Genomic DNA, 25,758 nt, shown 5'->3' with positions numbered 1-25,758 from the left:
TAAGCAAACTGAACTCCTATGTGTCAATGCTTCCCGAAATCATAGGAAGCGGAGGGAGGAGCCCTGCATAGGCAGGGCTTTTAGAAACTGGGTAGAGCTAGGAAAACCAGAAAGATCACATAGTATCTGGCTGAACTGTGTGCAGAAAGGAAAAAAGAAGCCATACAGACAGACTCAGACAAAGCAATATGTCGTTTTCCAGTGTAAGATCGTTTCTAAAAAGCAAGGAGTCAATACTTTTTAATACAACTGTTGCACTTCTAACCATTGGGGGCCAGCAGCTTTTCGCTGTTTTCGCTTTCAGCTGCCCATGTCGTGTCAGAAGTAACGTCTACTACGGCTTAGCTTTCATCGGCGTGCCGGCGCTCATCCTGCTGATAGCTGGCTATGTCTTTAATGAGCAGACCTGGAGGCTGATTACGGGAAACTCCCAAAGCGCCTTCCTGCAGGAGGGCAGCAGACGTAGCCACCTGATAAAATACAAACTCCTCTGCCTGGTGCTCTGCACTATAACGGGGCGAGCGCTGGTTGCTCCGGTCACTTGGCTTGCAGTCACTCTTCTGAACGGATCCTACTACGTGTGTGCGCTCAGCGAGTTTGCATCGGTGGAAGGCTACGAAGTTTTCGGGAACCTCAGCACCGCTCAGCGCAGAGAGATGCTCGCTGGGTTTCCCTGCCCACAGCTCGTGCCACTGAATGTGACCAGGGTGAAGGATGAGGTTATACTTCATCTTAGGTACCAGTCACAGGCAAGTAGCAACATTATTTATCTTAAGAAATCTTAACAATGTCTCTCAGTATCCTCAGAGCAATATGGCACATATAATATGTACTTGCATTGCTTACGAGTTCATTTTATAATGTCATTTGCCACAGGACATAATAAACATAACTTTCTTTTTCTAAAAACTTAGACTTTTGATGGTGAGAGCATTTATCTTCCAGTATGCAAACTGCAGAGCTTAATTGTACATTAAGTGAAAAAGAATGTTCTCTAATTTGTTTTAAATGCCCTAGTTTAGTGATGGCGAACTCCATTCCTCGAGTGCCACAAACAGGCCAGGTTTTCAGGATATCCACAATGAACATACATGAGAGAGATTTCCATTCAATGGCAACAGTGCATGCAAATTTTTCTCATGCATATTCATTGTGGATATCCTGAAAACTTGGCCTGTTTGTGGCACATGAGGACTGGAGTTCGCCATCACTGCCCTAGTCCTTCTATTATCCAAAAGAGTAAATAACTGATTCACATTTACCTGTTCTAGACCTCCCATGATTTTAAAGACCTCTATCATATGCCCTGTTGCGTTTGCTGGCCGTGGAAGGCCTGCAGCCAGGCTCTCTTACCCTCTTTTGCCTGCTCCACAGTCTGGCTCCACTTCTCTCATGGCCATGGGCCGCCGCCTATGACCTCGGGCCACTCCCGGTGCACTCCTGTCTCCGCTACGGACGTCCATGCTCCGCGGCAGGCCTCCCCGTGCAGTCCACGGGGAGACGCCGCCATCCCACGCCGTGCCCATCTCTTCTTCCTTTAAAGGGGCCACGGCGGGAAACTAACCCGCAGCCCTGGATGATGATGTCATTGGGTCCCGGTATATAAGGTCGGGCCCAGCCACAGTTAGTTGCCTTTGCAATAGGTCTTCACGCTGGTCTTGTACTTCGTTGCTCCTTCTGGCGATTCCTTCGTGTTCCTGGTTCCTGTCTTGTTCGTGTTCCTGATCCTAGTTCCGGTATTCTCCCTTGTTCCTGTGTTCCTGCGTTCCTGTGTTACTCTGCTGTTCTATGGACTGATCTCCTGGACCCAACCTCTGCTTTGCCTGACCACACTACTGATCATCTCCTGGACCCAACCTCTTCTTTGCCTGTTGCATCCGTCGGTCGCAGATGGCTGCGCCCACTCTGCCTTACCTCTTTTCTTCCCTTTTCCTCCTCCTTGGGCAAAATGGCTGCCTCTGATGCCAAGTACCGAGGGCCTCGTCATCTCCAGCTCAGCATGGGCATTCCAGTCCGCTATGCTCCTTCCCATGGTCTCCTAGGGCGCACATGTTGCCTACGCTCAAATACACGACATGGCGGGAACCTCGCAGTCGTCCCCACCACATGACGATAATACCTCCGGGTATTTAAAGCCTCCGTTTCACTACCACCATTGAGTTAGCAAGGACTTCGGTTTAGCTACTCTGACCGCTCTAAGCTGAACGCTTAGACGCCTCTCTACTCATCGGGCCTCACTCCTCACGAAGCACTAGGCACCCGCTGCTCGGGGGTCTCTCACTTCCAACCACTCTTCAGGGCCTCTACTAACTAGACAACCGCTCCTCGGGGATCTCTCTCTCTTTTTATTCCAGGATCTTCTGGACTATCAGGTACTCGCTCCTTGAGGGCCTATCAGTCTGTGTATCCTGCACCACGGACCTTCGGTCCCACCATCTCTATTGCCAGGAAGACATCCGCACTACGCTCCTGTGAGTACCTCTATGATCCGGTGCTCCAACTCCACCCACCAGGCTCAGCTTTACCTGCACTGCGGGTTTCCGCCTATCATGTACATCTGGGTGAGACTGCTACATCTGAGACTGTTAGAACGTATTGTCATCTCGCTTACTTCAGTGCCTTGCCTTCCTGCTTTTTACCATCTATCTACAGCAGTATAATAAAGCCTTCCACCTACTACGTGTCTGCTATCTGAGTTTAGCCTATCGCTGTGGTTCCCCACGGGGCCCCTCCCCGTGGGAGGAGTCATCTCCACAGCGACCATGGGTCCACACGATGCCACAAACACAACAGCCTGACTAAGCTACTGATCATTTCCTGGACCCGACCTCTGCTTTGCCTGACCACACTACTGATCATCTCCTGAACCCGGCCTCTGCTTTGCCTGACGACGCTACTGATCATCTCTTGGACTCGAACTCTTCTTTGCCTGACCATCTCCTGGACCTGACCATTGCCTTGCCTTACTATTCTCCTTTGCCTGCCACCTGCCCTGAATCCAGCTTGTTTAACGATGCCTCTACTGTACTATTTCTGGACTTGGCTTCTCAGGCAGTTGGGCCGTGGGCATTTGTCCCCGGAAGAACGCCTACAACAGAGGCAGTCAGGTCTATGTCTATATTGTGAAGCTGCAGGCCACCATCTGCAGACCTGTCCAGTCCATCCAGGAAACTACCGGGCCTAAGTTTAGTGGGGGTCTTGAACTTGGGGGCTACTTCTCCGGCTCCTCAGTTGTCTCTCCCAGTAACACTAACCTGGGACTCCCGGTCCTTCCCGGTCCTTGCTCTGATTGATTCCGGAGCAGGGGGGAATTTTATTCTCAAGGATTTAGTTCAGCTCCTGGATATTTGTAATGAATCTGTTAGCAATTTGCTAGGGAGTTAGCAATCTGTTCAGGATCTGATGCTCGACGGGAGGAGCAATCAGATAGGAGTAGCAATCTGTTATGAATGACTCCAAAGAAGGAGGAGTTAGTAATGTTCTGAATCTGAATGCTGATGGGAGGAGCAAGCAGAAGGAAATCTGTACTAGTAGACTGCGGAGTAGCAATCTGTAGTCTTTGATATAGTTGTGGGTGGATCCCTGGGCCGGTGGCAGATGACCATGCCCTCGGGAGGATATCCGGAGAGGGACCACCGGCTAAGCTTGAGTATGGAGACAGACACACATTAGTTCTTTTATTAAATGGTGATGAAGCCACCAGAGGTGGCAGTAGTGAGCTGATATGCCCGGCAGGGCTGTAGTCCCTCAGGTACTGGAACAGCGATCCAGATGGCTGAGCTGTTGAGAAACTGTAGAACATGAGTAGACAGGGTTCATGAACAGAACTAGATGACAAAACTCAAATAAGGTCTCAAGGAAGCTCAGGAGCTGGAAAGGTATAGGCCCTCGAGGAGCGAGTACCTGGTTCCAGGATAAGCGCTGAGAGAGTGATGGTAACTCACAGTTGTTTGTAGTAGCGATATCTTCCAGGTAGTAGAGAATCTTCAGAGTCTCCAGGAACATGGGCCCTCGAGGAGCGAGTACCGGTTCCTATCTGTAATCTGAAAGGTAAAGAGAGAGCAAGGCCCCTGAGGAGCGGGTACCTCTGGTAAGTCCGAGGAGGCAGAGTAGCTTGGAGGAAACGTATCCGTATCCGTCCTTGCTAACTCAATCTGATAGTGAAAATAGAGACATTTAAATATTGGAAGTGGATGATGTAATCTCAGGGGGACGTCCCTGAGGTTTGCGCCTTTGCTGGTACTTCAGTCAGAGCGTGCGTGCGCGCGCCCTAGGTCATTAAGCAAACATGGCAGATCTGCAATGTCAAGCCGGTCTGGGTACGCTGGAAGGAGATGGCAGGGAGACGCTGCGGCAGCCAGCCTTCCCAAATCAGAAGGTATTCAAAAGTCTTGCCTCTGTTACAAACATCCAAAATCTCTTTGATCTTAATTTCTAATTCGTCTTCTGCAATGATGACAGATGGATCTTGAGATTTAGAAGAAACTTGCAGAGTGTTATTGATGATATCAGCAGCAATGGATTGAACTGCTGTGGATGTCTCTGAAGGTTTCAGTGGAAGTGGTGATGTTAGGTTACGTCCAATATCCACTTCTATAGATGACTCTCCAGTAAAGTTGCTGGATGAGAGATGAAGTAGAATTCAGCAATAATGAGTAACTGCTCTGGACGTCACTGAGGCTTCAGGGGAAGTAGCGATGTTGGTGTGTGTCCAAATTTACTTCAATAGATGGTGGCATCACCAGCGGAAACAAACTAGCTGGTTGCCAGAGGTATCTTCTTCGGAACTATATGTGCTGTGGCTCATCAAACACATCCTCCGAAATTGCTTCCTCGGTGAGAACGGAGGAAGGATATACTCGTCCATCTGGTGGCACCGTCTGTTCTTAGACCCAGGACACCATACAAGCCTCAAGTGGAGGGTGCATCTTAGGGTGGCAGTCCTGGCCTCGCTGGAATTGTAGGCATACATATGATAGACGAGATCTCCTTAAGGCACCTCCCAAACACTCTGGGCCCCATCGCGAAAGATCCAGGGATGCCCAGTCAACTGGGGTTGGTGCATCAGCAGCCAGGGTAACCCCAGGACGATAGAGTGCATAGCCTTTTCCAGTACAAAGAAGGAGATGGTTTCCGTATAGAGCGGGTACCTCTGGTAAGTCTGAGGAGGCAGAGTAGCTTGGAGGAAATGTATCCATATCCATCCTTCCGTCCTTGCTAACTCAATCTGATAGTGAAAATAGAGACCTTTAAATATTGGAAGCGGATGACGTCATCTCAGGGGAACACCCCTGAGGTTCGCGCCCTTGCTGGTACTTCAGTCAGAACGCGCGCACGCCCTAGGTCATCAGGCAAACATGGCGGATCTGCAATGTCGAGCCGGTCCGGGCATGCCGACAGGATTATCAAAAACGGATTTGAACAAGTCCATAAATCCATTAATATCCTGAAGAATAGGGTCTTTGCATTCCCACAGCGAGGAAGCCCAAGACAAGGCCCTTCCATCAAGATAAGATAGAATGTAAGTAGTCTTGGCGTAGGCTGTAGGGAAGCGAGAAGGTTGAAATGCAAATTGCATACAACACTGGTTTAAGAAGCCTCTAGTTCTCTGAATCTTCCCAGAAAAACTTACTGGAGCAGCAAGAGGCACAGTAGTCTTTACAGTTACTTCAGGAAACAGACCTTCATTACTGGAAGTAGAGTCTTGATTCTTCTGTGCGTGCAGCTGATGAAACGCAGTAGTGAGTTTTTCCAATGTGTCTTGTTGTTCAGCAATGCGAGCGCCAGGCCTGGAATGGCCTGCAAGGCATTGAACTGAGCCGGATCCATGGAGTTAGCAATCTGTTATGTTTATTGATGTTTGGGTGGATCCTTGGACACTGTGGCAGCTGACCACGCCCACGGGGGGGGGGGGGCAGTCCCATGCAGGACCACAGTGTCAGGCTAGACTCTGGACACACAAACATAGATTTGAATGTTTTATTAAACAGTTTTGGAAGCCACCAGAGGAGGCAGTAGTGAGTAGTGCCCAGCTGGGCAGATCTCCCACAGAACGCTGGAACAGCGAGTCCTCTGCTAGGCAGTGCTGTAGTGGAAAGAGATTGAGAGTTATGAGTACACAATAAGAAGCATTCAGAGTAGCAGGTAGAATTAGGTGAAGCTCCGAGACAGGGAGAGAAGGCCCTTGAGGAGCGAGAACCTGATCCCTTAGAGCAGGGAAACTCAGTTGTAGTATTGTACTCACGTAGCAGTAACAGATTCCACTAGATGAGAGGTCTGGCACCGGAACAGAGGGCAGGCCCTCGAGGAGCGAGTACCTGGTTCCAGTGAAGCAGTACTGTGGAATGGATGGTAGTTGTACTCACAGATGGAAACTGTTAGTGAAGTCTTCCAAGTAGAAAGGTTTGAAGATGCAGGCAGCGACTCAGGGAACATGGGCTCTCGAGGAGCGAGTACCGGTTTCCTGATAGCACCTGAAAGAAGCAGAAGAGTCCCCCGAGGAGCGGGTACCCCGTTAGCAACCCTGAAGGGTGTAAGAGTTCTAGATAGCGCTGGAGTGGCAGAGCAGCTTCGGTATGGAGAGTGAATCCCATCTGTAGAGTTACCGTTGCTAACTCAATGAGCTAGCAAATATTGTAGGCTTAAATATCCGGACAGCGTGACGTCATATCAGGGGGATGCCCCTGACGTTTGTGCCAACGTGGAAATAAAGTTGAGGGCAGCATGCGCGCGCAAGCCCTAAGGTACCTTGGAAGAGCATGGCGATAGACAGCACCAAAGCCAGTCCGGGGACACCGGAGAGGGTGGCAAACAGACGCCGCGGCAGCCAGTAGTCAGAGGTGAGCGGGAGGAGCCGTAAGTAGTGAGTGGTAGGCGGGGCGAAGCCATCGAAGACCGACGGTCACAACAGAAAGTGATACATATAGGGAAAAGTAACCCTTTACACAATGTACTGTATTTACACAATGTTAGGTTCTATCTTAGGAGTTACCACCAAGAAAAGAGTTCTAGGCGTCAAAGTGGATAATATATTGAAATTGTCGGCTTAGTGTGCTGTGGCGATCAAAAAAGCAAATAGAATGTTAGGAATTATTAGGAAAGAATGGAAAAGAAAATGGAGGATGTCATAATGCCCCTGTATTGCTCCAAGGTGAGACTGCACCTTGAATACTGTGTGCAGTTCTGGTCACCACATCTCAAAATGGATATAGCTGCACTGGAGAAAGTGCAGAGAAGGGTGACCAAAATGTTAAGAGGCATGTATTGGCTGCCTTATGAGGAAAGGCTAAAGAAAGTAGGGCTGTTCAGCTTGGAGAAGAGACAACTGAGGGGGGATATGATAGAAGTCTACAAAATCATGAAAGGATTTGAACAAGTTAATGTAAATCAGTTTTTTTACTCTCTCAGATAATAGGACTGGAGGCATGCTATGAAATTAGCAAGTAGCTCATTTAAAACAAAAGAAAATTCATTTTTACTCAGCGCATAGTTAAGTTCTGGAATTCATTACCATAGGATGTGGTTATAGCAATTAGTGTAATTGGGTTTAAAAAAGGTTTGGATAAGTTCCCCGAGGTTAAATCCATAAACTGCTATTACGATAATTAATAAACAATAGTAGTTTGTGATCTATCTAATGTTTGGGTACTTGCCAGGTACTTGTGACTTGGATTGGCCACTGCTGGAAACAGGATACTGGGCTTGATGGACCCTTGGTCTGACCCAATATGGCATTTCTTATTTTCTTATGTAACTGAGTGGGTGCCTTAGTGGAAAAGAAGGAGTTCTGTGGTGGTGGATGAGACATGCCTTGCTTGGTCAAAGACAAGGCAAAATTGTTGAGTAAAGTTATACAAATTCCTAAGAAGTAAGTCATCTTGTTCTCACAAGGGAGAAGCCCAGGTGAGAGCAGGACTGGCTAGTAGGGGACAATATACGTAACCTTGATATGGTCAGAAAAAAAAACAAGCCGGCTGTAATTCAAAATAAGGAATCCTCTGCACCCTTTAGGGTTGCCACTATGCTTCAGAGGTGGTGGAAGTTGAATCATGGATTCTCCGGTCTGGAAGGATTCACTGCAGCTGAAACTTTGATGTAAGCCGGACGTTGGACTTCCTGCTGATGGCTGCCAGGCCTCTTTCTCTCTCTCTTGGTATCTTCAGGCACACCCCCTCCTCTGATTCGCCCCTGATCTTGCAGAAGGAGTTTTACAATGTACGGTTACCCTTGTAACTGCATCTGTACAACTAGCTGCAAAACTGGGCTGTCCAGTCCAAAACTGGGCAGTTGGTCACGCTGTATGGCTCTTCCAGCCTTTGTTGCTGCTCATTTAGGGGTAGATTTTAAAAAGCATTTACTCGAGCAAAACTGGTTTTTGCTCGAGTAAATACACTTTACTCAAGTAAGTGGGCTTTTCAAAATTGCTACAATATATGCCATTGAATTGTCCATAGGATTTACTCAAGTAAGTGCACTTTACTCGAGTAAATAGCTTTTGAAAATTGCTACGATAGTATGTCACATTTACATGCGTAACTCCTTTGAAAATGACCCCCATACTTACTGGAATAAATACGTGATCACAACTCCCTTGTTCTTGAGTCACTTCATTGCTTGTCTATTCAATGGCTGTCGGAATACTTAGTCTCCTCCATACAATTACCTCTACATGGATTGGTTTGATATTCCATCTCCTCGTCTTGCTCGACTGAAAACATCGCTGAAAGGACCTTTTCTGTTAGGCCAGTTCTTTGGAATTCCCTTCCCTTCCATGCATTTGTCATTAGCAGATTCCATGAAATTTTAAGCAAAGCTTTAAAACCCTATCTATTTTAGAACACCTTTCCAGTACCAGCCTAGCACTCATTTCTTATTTAATGTTTCGCTATTATAGCTACCTTTTCTCAGGATCCTTACTGTTTGCTGAAGGATATTTTTATATAATTATCATTTTACATTTTGTGTATGTGTAAAATGAATGAGTGTTCTTCTATTTTAGCCTGGTTTTGCAGCTAGTTATACAGATGTGGTTACAAGGGTAACCGGACACTGTAAAACCTGGTCAGCAAGACCAGGGGTGAATGAGAGGAGGGGGTGTGCCTGAAGACACTAAGAGAGAGAACGAGGCCTGGCAGTTGCCAGAAGAACCCATCCTGATGCAGTGAGACTAAGATCCGGAGAGAGGTAGACACTGCCAAAAATCGCTCCAGCAAACAGCGCAAGGCGAGCCTGGGTCCAGAGTCTCCCATCCCCACTCCCCAAGTCCGAGTCACTACAAACCCAGTGATGTTGTGTTTCTCCAGGCTGCTCTGCTCTTCTCGTTAGACACGCCATCTGAAGTGAAAAATATGAAGCCCACATATTCGGCAAGCTCCTGATACACTCACAAATCAAAAAGTTTAAAAAGGGGTAGGACATGAGCATTTTGGGAAGTTGCCTTCAAATGGTCGAGTATTTATGCACACAAGTGTGCTGGGGTCCCTTACCACATAACTTTACTTCTGCTATGGATAGCATGTAAGTATTAAAAGATAAAAAAAACTAGGCAAGTCAGCAGGGTTTTAATGATCAGAGTTAAAAGGTAAAAGGGAGGCTAAATAATGGGGGGTAGGAAATCTGATCCGTTAACTGGGCAAATTGGGAGTGAAGTAGGAAAAAGGGCTATTGCATCGGCACGCGTTTTTTAAAATAACCCTCACTTAAGTGGTAGAGCCAGCATTTGCACATACATGCGCGCATCTGTATAAAATTGTGCTTTCATGTCCGCACATACAGCCGATTACAAGTTTGTAATGTTTTATTCATTAGCTGTTTTGAAATATTTATTCTTTTCATTAATATGATTTTACTGTTGTTATTGTTTTATATTTCATTTTTTGGTTTGATGTTTTATGAGGCATGGTGATGTTTCTGTTTTTTCCATTGTTACACTGCATACAGAGTCTGTCTTGTTGCAGTTTCCAGTTCAGTTTTTGTCTGCACATTTGTTTTTATAATTTATGCTTTCTTGTCTTCATTTGGTGAGGGGGCTGTCTGCATTCTGCATATTTGGTCGAGGTGAGATATTCTGCTAGGAAAATAGAGGAAAAAAAACAAAGACTAAAAATTATTACCCAAGAACACACAAAAGTTTTGAGAATTTTAATTTTTAAATAAAAATATTTAATAATTTTTTTTTTTAATACAAACTTATTTTGTGCATATTAAGGAGCATATTTACTCAACTTTTCTCTTCCTGTTTTATGCACTTCAGTGGCACTTTGAAAATCAATTAGAGGTTTGTGAGTGTAAAAGGTGTGAAACTCCACTTTGCATGAACTTTTTCCTGCACTAGGAAGAGGAGTTCTGGAGGGTAGGGATGGAGTATTTATGCAGGTGTAACTTTCTGCACATTTGTTACATAGGACTGGCATAACCTGCACATTTTGAAAGTGGAGTTGTTCTAAGCAAGCTATAAATGTTTTTAAGTAAATAAATAAGTCTACTTTGAAAATTTGAGCTAAAGTGTGCAGGGTTAGCCCTGCACGGGCTGTTATAAAATTACCCTCAGAATGGGAAACAAGCCCTTTAAATAAGTAAGATAAAATGTGTGCAAATTTTATGAAAACATGGAATCATGACACCTTTCCCTACAATTTCCTAATTCTTGCTGCAGAATGTAGGAGATCTTGCCTTGTGAAGTGTAGGAAGCCTTATTTGCATTCTTTGAGGGCTCTGCCACTTGAAGAAAGGACATGCATGGGCTTGAAAGCACATCTCTGGTTAACTTTAATAGTGTTTGAACAATAGATATCACAAAATCCTGTTCTCTCTAGGACGGATAAAGCTACCACAGTGCTGTGCTGCAATCTGAGCTGTGTAACATCTTTCTTTATTTGTAATATTGCAGGTATCCGGCTGGATTTTGATCGCAATTGTGACCATCATTGTTTTCCTGTCGCTGTGCTTGACAAGATTTCTCTCTCCTCTCACCTTCCTGCATCTGCAGTACTGGAAAAGCTACGTAAATAACGAGAATGAGCTCTTCCAGCAAGCTGTGGACAGACATTCCAAGATCTTTGCCATGCAGAACATCAAAAAGTTCTTCGGTTTCCTTCCAGACAGTAAAAATATTAAAGAAATCAGAATCCCTTCGCGCTTGGATTGGCGACTGGTTTCAGGACTTAATCTTTTAAGAATTGTGAATGAGGACCACTGTCACTATAGTCTCCTTCACGCCTGGGCTGAGGAAGATCCTTCAGATGGGAAATATATCCATATAGACGAAGAATCTAACTCCATAACTCAAGCACCAGAATAAACTGCTCTCTACTCCTCACACCTTCCAAATACAAATGCTTTGGTCTTTTATGGAGGTGAAATTTTACTATTTTAGAAGAATAATCTGGATGTGGTATTTAGGTAGAGGATTCTGCTGAAGTCAATGGCGACAAATGATGCCAGGGAGAAAGTGTCTTCTTTAAAATGGCGGAATCGTTCTTCAGAAGATGACAAGGTGGAAGGTCTGATTTTGAAACGAGCTCCTAATCGCTTTCATTTAACACCCTTTTATACTGTCTTACAAGCTGCACTTTAAATCTGGCATGATGGAATCAGGAAGTGGAAGTGCTTCATTATATTTTTATTACAAATCCTACATAAATCTTTGGACTGAGTTTGGACGCTGATTAATTGAGCAACCGTATCCTGAGCCTGACCACGGCACTGTTTTTTAAACTTTTTTTTTTTTAATTTTTCGTTCCTCTAACTTAATATCGCTATGATTTTCAGGTTTTTTTGTACAACTTTTGGGAATGCTCAGAAATTAACGACTGCTGAGCGCAAAAATGTGTGTATTGGACACATTTTTAAAAAAATTTCGGGTGCATAAGGGGATTAGGTAGCGCCGACACAACCCGCGTCCAACTGCAGGTTAAACAGCGTGCTTGGCTGAGCGCACTGTATTGCATCGGACCCCACTGAGGCTGAATTGAGCTGCTCAGGTGACATCTTGCCTTTATACCATAGAAGACACCAAACTGGAAAATAAACCAGACATGAGTTGCCTATCTAAACTATTAAATGGAAATCCTAGGTGAATTCATTTTTTTCAGTATATAAAGCCAAGGTGTGTGGTGCATGTCGGCAGTATCAATTGGCCCCACCATCAGTTAAAATTTGCTTATGTCTTTTTATATTATTATTATTATTATTATTTTTTTTTTTTGCAAAACAACACAACAGTAGATATAGCAAAAATCAGATCATAGATCAGATATTGCAAGAAAAAGAGACTTCAACAATGTAGCAAACGTTGGTAGCTTAAAAGAGAAGATAACTATGCTGTTGAGCTTTCCCCCCACAACACTCACACCACATGCAACTTCATTCCAGCCATTCCACCCACCACACTGTATCCAATGAACTCAGCTTCCTAAATCTTTTAATAACACTTGAAAGGGAACAGTAGCCCCAGTGATTTTATGTATGCTTAAAATAACATGGTGCCAAAAAGTGAACATTTTGTAGCACAGTAAAAAGTTGTGAACCAATGGACCTTGTGTATTTTTTAGGGATGTACAGAGGGACCACATACGTTACATTCGGTATTCGTTGGGGGGGGGGGGTGTGTGGCAGATACGTTGCATTTGGCAAGGGGGACCCCCGATCCGTTCATGCGTTCCATTCTTATTCGTTTCCCGGCTAAAATTGAATTAACTACACCCCCCCAACCCTCCTGACCCCCCAAGACTTGCTAAAACTCCCTGGTGATCCAGCGGGGGTCCGGGAGCCATCTACTGCACTCACGCCGTCGGCTGCCGGAATTCAAAATGGCGCCGATAGCCTTTGCCCTTACTATGTCACAGGGGCTACCGGTGCCATTGAAGATTCGTTGTATTCATGGGAATCGCGATAGGTTTCGCTTCCCCACAAATACAACGAATATGGCCCTACATGTTGCGGATTGCCAATACATTGCAAACGAATGCACACCCCTGGTATTTTTCATTTGAGACAAGCATCCAATGCATCTAAGTGCATTCTATTAGGTGAAATTTAAAAGCCCGGTGTGTGCCAAAACCGGGAGATACGCGAGTACATACGGCCGGTGTGCACCGAGCAGATTTTAACAGCCGCTCGTGTGCGCGCGTATCTCCTTGGTACACACACAAATGAGAAAGACCCAAAAAGGGGAGGGGTGTGGGCATGATCTGGATGAGGCAAGGGTGGGACATGAAATGTGTGCACCAGGTTCCCCTATCGCGTAACTTTACTTCTGCTAAAACAACAATTATAGGCAAGTCAGCAGGATTTTAAGGGTTGGGTTAAGAGGAGAAAAGGAAGCCTGTTTAAATAGGAAGTCCTATCCCTTACCTGGGGATACTGGGAATGAAGTAGTTTAACTGGTAATTGTGTCAGCACATGTTTCTATTAAAGTCCCCCACCTGGGAGCCGAGAAGGAGGAGAGGAAGTCTGAAGGAGCCTACCCAGCATCAGCGATAAGCCCTGATTGCATCCAGCTGATTAGCTGATGGCTGAACTGAGTGACATCATTTGCCTGGGACCGGGGGTTTAAAACCCTCCGAGGAGCAGCGCTCCAACACCGCCAGCATGCAGCCTAAGCTGCGTGCGCCAAAGGGGCATGCGAGCGGCATAGACTGCCTTTGATTTCCTTAAAGTTTTTGCCTTGGAATACATGGGTCACAAGAGGAAGGCAAAAATTATTACCCCCTATCCAGCCCCTTTAAGACTCGGCCCGATGGATGCGATATCAATAGGCTCAACTTGCAGCAAGAGGACTGCGTTCGAGACATATTAGATGTCTCCTTGAGTCCTGGCATAGGCCCAACTCCTCTTCAGCCCCCAGGAGTTACAGAATTGGATAAATCCATTGAGAGAGATGCAGCAAACATAAGTGGCAGAGAATTTACTTCTTCGTTGGTGGAATTTAAGAACATAAGAACATAAGAAATTGCCATGCTGGGTCAGACCAAGGGTCCATCAGGCCGAGCATCCTGTTTCCAACAGAGGACAAAACAGGCCACAAGAGGGATCGGGGAAAGCCATCAGGCCTCCCCTAGGGCTCGGCGCACAAGTGTGCACCCCCTTGCGCGCACCAACCCCGGATTTTATAACATGTGTGCGGCAGCGCGCGCATGTTATAAAATCGGGTGTACATTTGTGCGCGCCGGGTAGCGCACACAAATGTACCCCCCGCACGTAATATTAAAATTCTGCCCCTATATGATTTGGAATCTTTGGTTAATAATCTGACTTTAAAAGTGCAGAATGTTCAAAATGTTGAGAGTATGTGTATAAACAACAACGCAAAGAGCAGTTCTTGCGAACCTATCTAAAAACTAAATATCAACATAAAAGGTATCGCCAACTATCGTATCTATTAATATCAACCGTTTGCCAAACTCTGTATTTTCACCATAAATAATCTAAAGACAAAATCAAAAGAAAAAATGTTTTTGAAAAAATGTTTTTGAAAACACAGGACTGCATCACCAAGCCAAAGTCAACGTGCTCAGGAAACCATCACTGAGCCGTCCGGTCTTTTCGATCATCTGCAGCCCGTGTATGGGACGCATACCATCCGGTATTAATTAAGACATGTAATTCGAAGTGTACCACTTATCATATCCCAAAACTTTTTTTCTTGTTATTTTTATTTTTTCTTTTTACTATTTTTCTTGTTCACTTTTGTTTGATTCCCTTTTGTTTTAAACAGGGTAATAATCTTGATTCACTGTTCTCTAGCGAATCAAAACATTAATGTCCTTCCTTTTGCCAGTGTAGGTTTATGTATCCACAAATTCAATAATATCAAAAGATGCCTCAAAAGCTGACTCGACAGCGGCCGTGTTTCGCAGCCTTACGGCTGCTTCTTCAGGAGTCGAATGTTTTGAAGTTCAAAATGTTTTGAAGTTCAACTCTCTTTAGAACAGGACGGTGAGTCTCCAAATGTTTCTACACCGCAGTGTCTAGCCCGCAGTCTCTAGCCTGGCACTGCGGGGATCTGGCTGGTGGCGGGTAGGACTTCCTTGGACGGTAGAACGACTTCTTAGAGTCCTTTCTAAAGAGCTGCTTTGAGGAGAAGTCAGAAGGCATCGAAGAGAGCTGCTTGAGGGTCTCATGATGGTCTTTTAATTCAGCCACCGTCCGTTGGATCTGTTCTCCGAACAGATTATTTTCTACACACGGTAGGTTGGATAACTGGTCTTACACTTCTGGGCGAAGGTCAGAAGACTTGAGCCAGGCCCACCGACTCGCTGAGATAGCAGCTGCAGACACTCTGGTAGAGGTGTCAAAAATGTCATAAGATGTTCTGATCTCATGCTTGCCTGCCTCAAATCCTTTGCTTACAAGGGTTTGTAGCTGGTCTTGGAATTGTTAAGGTAGGGAATCGGAGAAGTCTTGTATCTGCTTAAAGATAACCCTGTATATTGGGTCATATAAAGCTGATAGGCAGCAATTCGGGAGATGAGCATAGCCCCTTGGAATACTTGTCGACCAATGTTGTCTAGGAATTTTTGTTCCTTACCAGGAGGGGTAGACGAGTGAGGTTTTGACCTTTTTGCCCTCTTTTGTGCAGACTCTACCACAACCGAGTGGTGATCAAGCTGAGATTTTTGAAAGCCTGGGGATGACTGAACTAAATAGGTAGTGTCAGCCTTTCTGTGTACTGGAGCAATTGATCCAGGATTTTCCCAGTTTTTTTAAGGAGATCAAGAAGGACCTGATGAATGGGAATAGAGGTGATCACCTTGGGAGCATCCAGGAATTGGAGTAACTCCATCATCTGGTGCCTATCATCCTGTTCCGTCTTTAGTTGAAAAGGAACCAATTCAGACATTTCCTTCACAAAATTTATAAATGAGAGGTCCTCTGGAGGAGAACGCTTTCTATTCTCAGTGGGTGAAGGTGGGGAAGGTAAGTCATCGGTGTCTGATGTATCATCACCTAAAGTATCATAAGGATCAGCAAACTTCCCTCTAGGAAGTAGAGGAGGTTGGATACATGAGGGTCCCGGTCTAGGCTCCGAAGGAATTGGAGGAATTACTGGAGGCACCGATGATGACATCGAAGGCACTGGTGCAGGCATCGAGGGTATCAATGGAGGACTTGGTGGCTCCGATGAATGTATCAGCACCGATGGATGAATCGATGGCGAGGAACATATCGGCATCGATGGCTGAGGCAAAACACCCAATGGAGGGATGCGGAACGGTGTTTCTTCTCCCGATGATGCTGTCATCGGGGAGGGAATCAGAGCCATTGGAGACCCAGGATCCATCATTGGAAAGGCGGCCATCAGCGCCTCCATCCTGGATAGCAGTGGTACCAGGGCTGCCGGAATCGGGTCGATGGCAGGTTCCACAGTCGGTGCCAGTGTCGGTGCCGGAGGAACCTGAAGATGTTGCATCGCCTTGTCGATGGCCTCCTGAACCAGCCGGTCCAGTTCTTCTCGGAGACATGGAGCAAGCAGCCCCGGCTCCGGAACAGAAGAGGGAGGCAGAGGCATAGCCGGAGGGACCACCGTTAAAGGCGAAGTCGTGACTCCCAAACCCCGATCGGGTGAGGGTTGTCTCAGTGACCGGGTCGCAGGAATGGTCGGTGCCTTTCCTGGACGGGGCTTCTTCGACAGTGGCTCGGACAATGGCGAGGTCGATGATTTTGCTCCGTCAATAGTCCGAGCCTTATGGTGTTGATGGCGATGTTTCTCCCTGAGATCCCCCCTATCCTGAGGGGGAGTAGAGGGTGTCGATGGCAGTGAAGTCGTCGATGGCGGTCGGTCATCTGTCAGTGGTCGATGCTGGCGTGAAGTCGATGGTGCCAGTTCCAACGACGTCGATGCAATGGACGGAATCGGAGTTTGAGCACGGAAGAGGAATTCCATCTTCTCCATTCTGGCTTTGCGACCTTTTGGTGTCATGAGGGCACATTTGGTGCAAGTGAAGACATCATGCTCACGGCCTAAACACATTACACAGACTTTATGGGGGTCTGTGATAGACATGGTGCGAGTACAGTCCGGGCACCGACGGAACCCCGACGCCATGGCCATTGAAAAAAATCGAGCCGCAGTATGGTCGATGGCCAGTAGGCCGCGAGGGCCAAACTCGACGGTAATTGACTGAAAAATGGGTAAAAACTTACCGGAGTACTGCGGTCAGAGAAAAGTTAGAGGAGGGACCCCTGTGGGGAAATTTAACTTTTAATAATTCAGTGAGGAAAATTCCTGTCAGGAATCTCTTCAGATCTCCTTTACCGCAAGACTACTGCTGCACGGAAAAAAGAAGACTGAATGAGGACCCCTGCTGGCTGCAGGGTTAGTGCCATGCTGGGTGTTACGACTAAGGCTGCTGTGCAGCTGCCTCACCACCAGAGGTCCCTCAAGAGCAAGCTCTCCTGGCTGGCCCAATCCGTCCTAGTCATCTGCTCTATGTCCTGGACTTCCTTTATAACCCTGCCTACCCAATCCTTCATTGCTTCGGCATTGAGCTTGTTTGGGCTCCCTGTTCTAGCCTCTTGTGTGAATTCTGTCTTGCTGCATTGCCTTCTGTCTCTCCCTGCTGCTTTTGGGCTCTGTGTCCTACTTGCTTGCCAACGGTCTGTGGCCTGCCTTCCCTGCCGTGCTGTCTTCGGACATTGTGTCACTCCTTGCTTGCTGCCTTCGGGCTTTTGTGTTTTATGTTCAGTGTTAGTACTGTCTGGTTAGTCTGTCCAGCCATTGTCAGTCTTGCTTCCCCGGGTTCCCTTAGTCTAGTCACTCATACCTACAGTCAGTATCACCCTTACCTGCACGCTATCCTGAGTCCATCCTTACCAACATCCAGTTCCAGTATTCTGATCACCTTTACCTGCATTCACTTTCACACGTACCTCCATGCTGCTCCTGTGTATCAAGCTCACCCTTACCTCCACGCACCTAGTATCAGAGATTCCTCCAGTCTGTATCAGACTCCCTCCAGCCAGCTCCCAGCACCACAGGCATCCTCCAGTTAGCACTCAGTTCCACAAGCGCCAACCAGTACCCAGCTCTACACATTCCTGCCTGCACCAGATTCCTCCCCAGCTCTTCAGCAAAACCTGTTTCTCTCCATTCTGGAGTCACTCCTGAAGGTGGTGTTCACTACACCTGACTACTGCCCAATCGTAGCAGCATGCCGAAGCCATCCACCTTCAGAGAGAGAGACAGGACTTTGTACCCAGCTGATGAGTCAACTTTTGTTTCCACTACCCACAACATGTCTCAGCCTCAACGGTTTTATACTTGTGCTTGTTGCCAAACCCTGAATTATCCAAGCTATCTCAACTGTCTAGCCTGTCAACTCTCAGTTCAGGAACACTGGGCATGCAGTAACTGTCGAGGGAAGAATGTTTCAGTTTACCAAACATGTTTGAATTGCAACACTCCTAGACCAGGATGGTGGAAATGTCCCTGTATATCTAGCCTGTTACCCTCAGGCAAACCTTGCCTCCGTTGCACAGCTACCAGACCAGCTGTTTCACAAGAAACCTCAGCCAGTTCAATTAGTCTGTGTTCTGCTTCTGGCCCAACTAATAAAGTAATTACTATTGGCCGTTTGTGGATAGAGAATCCCAGGACATCCTTTCATGAAACCTTGAAGAAAACCTCTCACAAAAAGGCAAGTTATCTCCCAGAAAACCCTAAAACTCACCTGGTCAGGAATGCTCCTGTGACTTCCACGCTAGGGTCTCAGAAACAAGATCTTCTAAAGCAGAGAGAACTAATTGCACTAGCAGAGCTCTGCCTCCCACAGCTGCAGGTCAGTCACGACTAACAAACTGTTTTCCAAGACGTTCCAGAGCGGCCTGTGCTTTCAATAAGCTGCAAGTCCACACCTCAGAACCAGGGAACCATGAACTAGGCTTCAAGAATCCGTCTCTACTTACCAAGTCCTCAGCTGTCCAGTCTTTATCCTCCTTTCGTACCATCATAACTACTCCCACAACTGGTGAACAATCCACAACAGACTTCATTACCCTGCCGTTTGAGCCTGCCGCTTCGCCCCAGGAGGGGTTTGAGTCTATTGTTGCACCCCAGGAAGGGGTTGAAATTGTTGCATCATCCCAGGAGGGGTTTGAGCCTGCCTGGCTGCCCCAGGAGGGGTTTGGGCCTGTCGCATCGCATTAGGAGAGGTTTGAGCCTGCCCGGCTGCCCCAGGAGTTTGAGCCTGCCCTGCTGCCCCAGGAGGGGTTTGAGAATGTTCTGCTACCCCGAGAAGGGATTGAATCCATCACACCACCCCAGGAGGGGTTTGAGCCTGCCCGGCTGCCCCAGGAGGAGTTTGAGGCTGCCCGGATGCCCCATGAGGGATTTGAGCCTGCCCGGATGCCCCAGGAGGGGTTTGAGAATGTTCTGCTACCCCGAGAAGGGTTTGAATCCATCACACCACCCCAGGAGGGGTTTGACCCTGCCCTCCCGCCCCAGAAAGGGTTTGACCCTGCCCTCCCACCCCAGGAGGGGTTTGGGACTGTTTCGCCACCCCAGGAGGGGTTTGGGACTGTTCTGCTACCCCGAGAAGGGGCTGAATCCGTCAAGCCATCCTGAGAAGGGGTTTGACCCACCCCCCCCCCCACCCCAGAAAGGGTTTGAGCCTGCTGTAACACCCCAGGAGGGGTTTGAACTTGTTACGCCATCCCAGGAAGGGGTTGAATTTGCCATCATTCAGTACTCCTTGCAGAGTTGGGACCCAGGAGGAGGAGGAGGCCTTAAAGAGGGGGGTAGTGTTACGACTAAGGCTGCTGTGCAGCCGCCTCACCAGCAGAGGTCCCTCAAGAGCATCCTCTCCTGGCTGGCCCAATCCATCCTAGTCATCTGCTCTATGTCCTGGACTTCCTTTATAACTCTGCCTACCCAATCCTTCACTGCTTCGGCATCCAGCTTGTTTGGGCTCCCTGCTCTAGCCTCTTGTGTGTATTCTGTCTTGCTGCGTTGCCTTCTATCTCTCCCTGCTGCCTTCGGGCTCAGTGTCCTACTTGCTTGCCATCGGTCTGTGGCCTGCCTTTCCTGCCTTGCTGTCTTCGGACATTGTGTCACCTCCTTGCTTGCTGCCTTCGGACTATTGTGTTTTATGTTCAGTTAGTACTGTCTGGTTAGTGTATCCAGTGCTTCAGTGTTTACTGAAGAGAATATTGGAGAGATAACCTTTCTGGAGAAGGTTTTCATGGGTAATGATTCAGATGGACTGAACCAAATCACAGTGAATCTGAAAGATATGGTAAGCCTGATTGACAAACTGAAGAGTAGTAAATTACCTGGACCGGATGGTATACCCCAGGGTTCTGAAAGAACTAAGAAATGAAATTTCAGACCTATTAGTAAAAATGTACCTATTATTAAAATCATCTGATGTACCTGAAGATTGTAAGATGGCCAATGTAACCCCGATATTTAAAAAGGGATCCGAGGTGATCCGGGAAACTATAGACTGGTGAGCCTGAATTCAGTGCTGGGAAAAATCATGGAAACTGTTATAAAGAATAAAATCACATAATATATAGATAGACATGGTTTGATGAGATACAGCCAGCATGGATTTACCCAAGGAAAGTCTTGCCGCACAAACCTTCTACAGTTTTTTGAAGGGGTGAATAAACATGTGGACAAAGATGAACCGGTAGATGTACTGTATTCGGATTTTCAGAAGGTGTTCGACAAAGTCCTGCATGAGAAGCTTCTAAGAAAACTAAAAAGTCATGGGATAGAAGGTGATGTCCTTTTGTGGATAGCAAGTTGGTTAAAAGACAGGAAACAGAGAGCAGGATTAAATGGTCTGTTTTCACAGTGGAAAAATGTAAACAGTGGAGTGCCTCAGGGATCTGTACTTGGACAGGTGCTTTCTAATATATTTATAAATGATCTGGAAAGGGGTACAACAAAGGAGGTGATCACATTTGCGGATGACACAAAATTATGCAGAGTAGTTAAATCTCAAGCGGATTGTAATGAATTTCAGGAGGACCTTGTGAGACTGGAAGATTGGGCATCCAAATGGCAGATTAAATTTAATGTGGACAAGTGCAAAGTGTTGCATATAGGGAAAAATAACCTTTGCTGTAGTTATAGACAATGTTAGGTTCTATCTTAGGAGTTACCACTGAGGAAAGAGATCTAGGCATCATAGTGGATAATACATTGAAATCATCGGCCCAGTGTGCTGTGGCGATCAAAAAAGCAAATAGAATCTTAGGAATTATTAAGAAGGGAATGGAAAATAAAACAGAAGATGTCATAATGCCTCGGTATCGCGCCATGGTGAGATCACACCTTGAATACTGTGTGCAGTTCTGGTCAACGCATCTCAAAAAGGACATAGCTGCACTGAAGAAAGTGCAGTGAAGGGCGACCAAAATGATAAGGGGTATGGAACAGCTCCCCTATGAGGGAAGGCTAAGGAAGTTAGGGCTGTTCAGTTTGGAGAAGAGATGACTGAGGGGGATATGAAAGAAGTCTACAAAATCATGAAAGAACTTGAACAAGTTAATGAAAATCGGTTATTTACTCTCTCAGATAATAGAAGGACTAGGGGTACTCCATGAAGTTAGCAAGTAGCTCATTTAAAATAAATCAAAGAAAATTATTTTTCACTCAGTGCATAGTTATGCTCTGGAATTCATTGCCAGAGGATGTGATTAGTGCAGTTAGTGTAGCTGGGTTCAAAAAAGGTTTGGATAAGTTCTTGGAGAAGTCCATTAACTGCTATTAATCAAGTTGACTTAGCTAATGGCCTCTGCTATTACTGGCATCAGAAGCAAGGGATCTTCTTGGTGTTTGGGTACTTGCCAGGTTTTTGTGGTCTGGTTTGGCCTCTGTTGGAAACAGGATGCTGGGCTTGATGGACCCTTGGTCTGACCCAGTATGGCAATTTCTTATGTTCTTAAACTACAGTACCTAAATAGGAATGAAACATTCCTATTCCCTCTCGGGAATAATGATTATTAGTGAACTTAATCAGTGAAGGCATCAAATACAGTTTGCAAACTGGGCGCATACAGGTTCATACAAAATTATAGGCATACATATATTTTTCAGCGAGGGCTTTTTATATCCTTTTTTTTTCTAGGAGTTCTAATTTCACCTCCTTATCTCTTCATCTTGTCTTAACCATATTGTCTAGCTTTGCAAAGCTCCCCAGCCTATGTTCCCCCCCCCCCCTTTCACTTGCCGTTTCTGGCAGGTGTTTCTACATGCCATCTGCAAAAGCGGTTTCACAAGATGTCTGTTGAAGCATAGTGTTGAAAGCGTGGTGTACAAAGTGAGGAAGGGAGGGGGGTTATCTTGTGCTCTCCCTCACTGTCAGCTCTTTTTAAAGAGAGACCTGTATTTCTTTGCTCTTTGGTCAGACAGGCCTAAACAATGGTTTCAAGCATGAAGGAAAAGTTTATACAGGGGCTCTATACCAAGTCAAGGAAAAGGGGAGTGGGTTTGGGGGCTAATCTTGTGTCTTCCACTAGTGCTCTGCCAAGATAAGGTTTGTCACGGTTGCCCGGTAGACCAGCTCTGTTCAGATGCATCTAGTGGGTTTTTTAATATAGGCAGGAAGCTGGCACAAGCTGTCAGTTTTCTTTTTAGCAGCTACACAAGATTAGCTTTTCTTTTATAAAAGACCATAAAGACAACATTTTAATTTCTTCTTTGATTAATGAGAGAGTAACACTTAACTCACTTCCCACAGCAGAGATCATACAATAAACTTTTAGTCTTTTCTCTTTACACTGTCTTCCTCTTTGTAGGCTTGAGCTTTTACCTGTGAAGTCGCATGGCGCAGAAATCCCTGAACTAACACCATGTATGGCATAGCAAGTAAACAGGCTGGAGACAGAAAGCACACTGACTCCATCCTTCTTTCTAGATTCCAGCTTTATTTATCTCCAGCCATATAACTGATTCAGATCAGGACAGAAGTATGACAGAAGCTGCTTTCTCCTGGAGGCCCAGGGCTTGTCTGTTCCCTCTGGGCTTCTGTCCTTAAATTGCTCTCAGGGGACCAGCTAACAGAGCTACCTGCATCCCTAAATTTTAAAGTAGACCAGGGCAGATGCATGGTCCAGTACTTTTTAAGAAAGGTTTTTAGGGACACTCCATCACACACCTCCACTGCGAGGTTGTTCCAGGCATCTACAAATCTTTTTGTGCAGGAATTTTTCTGATATTACTTCTAAGTCTACCTTTTACAGCTTCATATCATGACCACTACTTTTAGAACTTTACTCTGAAAAAGATTTCCTTTTACCAACACAAGGGCCAAACTACTGTTTTTGTAAAATGTTTAGACTTCTGATTAAATAATTTGCTGGTCTACATAAGTGACACAAAATTCATATATCCAATGCATATGGTTAAATTTGTAAACCCTGATGCACGTAAATCCTGGGGTTTATGGGCGCTGGGCCAATTTTCAAACGGGCAAGTTGTTTCTGCTCCAGAGGAGCTGCAACTTAAAAAAAAACCAGTAGGTTAGATTTAGGGGGTGAGGAGAGGGGAAGGGAGGTTAGGTAGGGGAGGTGGTAGGAGAGGGAAATAGGAAAGGCCGGGATGTATCCCCGTGCAAAAATTGCATAAGTGCCCCCCTTGCATGCAGGCATGGATTATAAAATCCAGTGTGCGGCCCCGGGATTTTATAACATGCGCGCGCAAGTTATAAAATTATCACGTAGGTTTAAAAATTTATTTTTTTTTAAATTTTTAATATACCGATGCTCCTGTATACAATACATATCGCACCGGTTTACATGGAACTGAACTGTCGCCACAGTGGCAGCAAATACATTGAAATAAGTTGAGGAAAAAAATTTTTTTTTCAGGAAACAATCATAACAAGGTTAACTGCAAAACAATCAAAACAAGATAAACTGAAAAGCGAGGAACGCAATCAGAAAGAGTATGTACAGCCGTATGGATTCCAACTGTCGCTTCATCAGGTTAGCTATCGGGGAAGGCTTGTGAATTGCTACCAAATGCACATTGTATAATCGCACTCGCAAAGAAGGATCACGTCATAAGGTGCAACTGTAAGGCCAAAATGACTACACTTGCAAACATTTTTATCATCCTTTTTTTCCCGTACAGTACCCCAAAACTCTTTATAGTCCTGAAAAAATAAGGATAGTTGGCAACCGTACTCCCTGTCCTCCTGCGGGCACGGGGAGAGCAGCAGGTCTTCCGTGCATCTGCCGCCTGCTCCTCCTCGGCTGCCGCTTTCACATGAAGTTTGAACTGCGCGGGCTCAGAGCGCAAAGAGAAGCGGAGGAGCACGTGGCAGATGCAGTTAAGAAGCGCCGTTCTCCTTCTGCCTGCAGAAAGATACAGCCATGCTCCTGATGCTCTTCTTTCCATAACTTCACTTAGCACCATTGTATTGTTTGTCCCCTTTTTTCCTTCCATTTTATTTTAATCATAGGAATCACTTTGACAACACATGTAAAACTGTCATGCCAATAAAGTTATCTAAGTCTGAGACGCGACTCGCGTTCTCCTAGGAAACAAGACCAGACGGTATCTGTCACAACTATTTCCGGTAATGCCCTTCCGAAGCCGTTCTCTCTCTTTCTTTTACGTGCCATTGCAGTCATCCTACGTACGGGTTAGCGTACTACGCGGCGCCGGGAGTTGGCGAGAGGCTGACGGGCGGCGTGCGCATGCGTATTGCGCAAGTTTGGCCTGCTCTTGGAGACATGCGTGGATGCTGGGCAGGGTTGCCAGGTTTTCATGAAAGAACAAGCACTTTTTTCCAAAAAAACAAGCCCAAAAAAAGCCCAAAACACGTGAAATTGAAACACCAATGTCTGTGAGTCGCATAGATGACAAAGGAGCTTAGCTTTTTGCATGTTTCTCTGTTTTAGCATGTTGCAGAAGGTCTGCATGATGTGCACGAATGTCACACTTGCAAAGTTTGCACGTAGCCTTATTCTCATTGCTGAAAACAGGCTGAATCCATGCTTTTAGTTCACGTTCCTCTTCCCATGCTTTGCAGTACTTTACTGTATTTAGCCCAGTTCTTTACTGTAGCCATAGTAGATCAAAACCATCTAGTAGTGTAGCAGCCAAGGACGGAAACAGTAGGTATAGACTGGCTTTCTTACAGAGATGATCTTCTGCAGGGAGAAGAAACGAAAGAGAAAAAAAAAAAGGCAGAATTAGAGGAAAGCAAAAGTGGTGTAGAAAAATAGCATTACAAGTTTCCATGTCACACTTTTTTTACCTGTAGTCAGCAGGTATGGACAAGCTTTCTTTTTGTCAAAATAAGGGTTTTGTTTTTTTTTTATAAAAGGTGATCAGCTACAGGGAAGAAATGAGAAAAAAAAAATAGATGAAATCAAGTGGAGTAGAACAAACTGGAGAAATTACTTACCTGATAATTTCGTTTTCCTTAGTGTAGACAGATGGACTCAGGACCAATGGGTATCGTGTACTCCTGATAGCAGCTGGAGACGGATCAGATTTCAATCTGACGTCAGCCCCTAGTACAGTGATGGCTAACCTTTTGCGCTCTGTGTCAAAATTCATAAAAAGACAGAGCATAACTCGGGTGGTGTGTCACTTCTAGAAAAATCCATAATTTTGTGATATTTGTAGCTCTAATAAAACGGAAAATGTCATAATGCCTCTGTATCACTCCATGGTGAGACCGCACCTTGAATACTGTGTACAATTCTGGTTGCCGCATCTCAAAAAAGATATAATTGCGATGGAGAAGGTACAGAGAAGGGCTACCAAAATGATAAGGGGAATGGAACAACTCC

At 45.8% G+C, this 25,758-nt stretch overlaps 1 protein-coding gene and 1 long non-coding RNA gene across 2 annotated transcripts; one reads left to right on the top strand and one right to left on the bottom strand.

Annotated features, from left to right (window-relative positions):
• Positions 1-136: 136 nt before the first annotated feature.
• CALHM4 (calcium homeostasis modulator family member 4) lies at positions 137-11,317 on the top strand. The gene is made up of 2 exons (XM_029597005.1): positions 137-749; positions 10,889-11,317. The coding sequence occupies exons 1-2, from the start codon at positions 189-191 to the stop codon at positions 11,297-11,299; spliced, it is 972 nt and encodes a 323-aa protein (XP_029452865.1). The 5' UTR covers positions 137-188; the 3' UTR covers positions 11,300-11,317.
• Positions 11,318-24,858: 13,541 nt separating this feature from the next.
• Positions 24,859-25,428, bottom strand: LOC115087716. Its single transcript, XR_003855600.1, has 2 exons — positions 25,368-25,428; positions 24,859-25,110 (listed from the first exon to the last, which is right to left on the bottom strand). It is a non-coding gene; the product is annotated as an uncharacterized LOC115087716 (long non-coding RNA).
• Positions 25,429-25,758: the final 330 nt, after the last annotated feature.

Source organism: Rhinatrema bivittatum, chromosome 3 (assembly GCF_901001135.1).
Source record: "Rhinatrema bivittatum chromosome 3, aRhiBiv1.1, whole genome shotgun sequence".
Taxonomy (NCBI): Eukaryota; Metazoa; Chordata; class Amphibia; order Gymnophiona; family Rhinatrematidae; genus Rhinatrema; species Rhinatrema bivittatum.
This window is presented reverse-complemented; position numbering and strand designations above follow the sequence as displayed.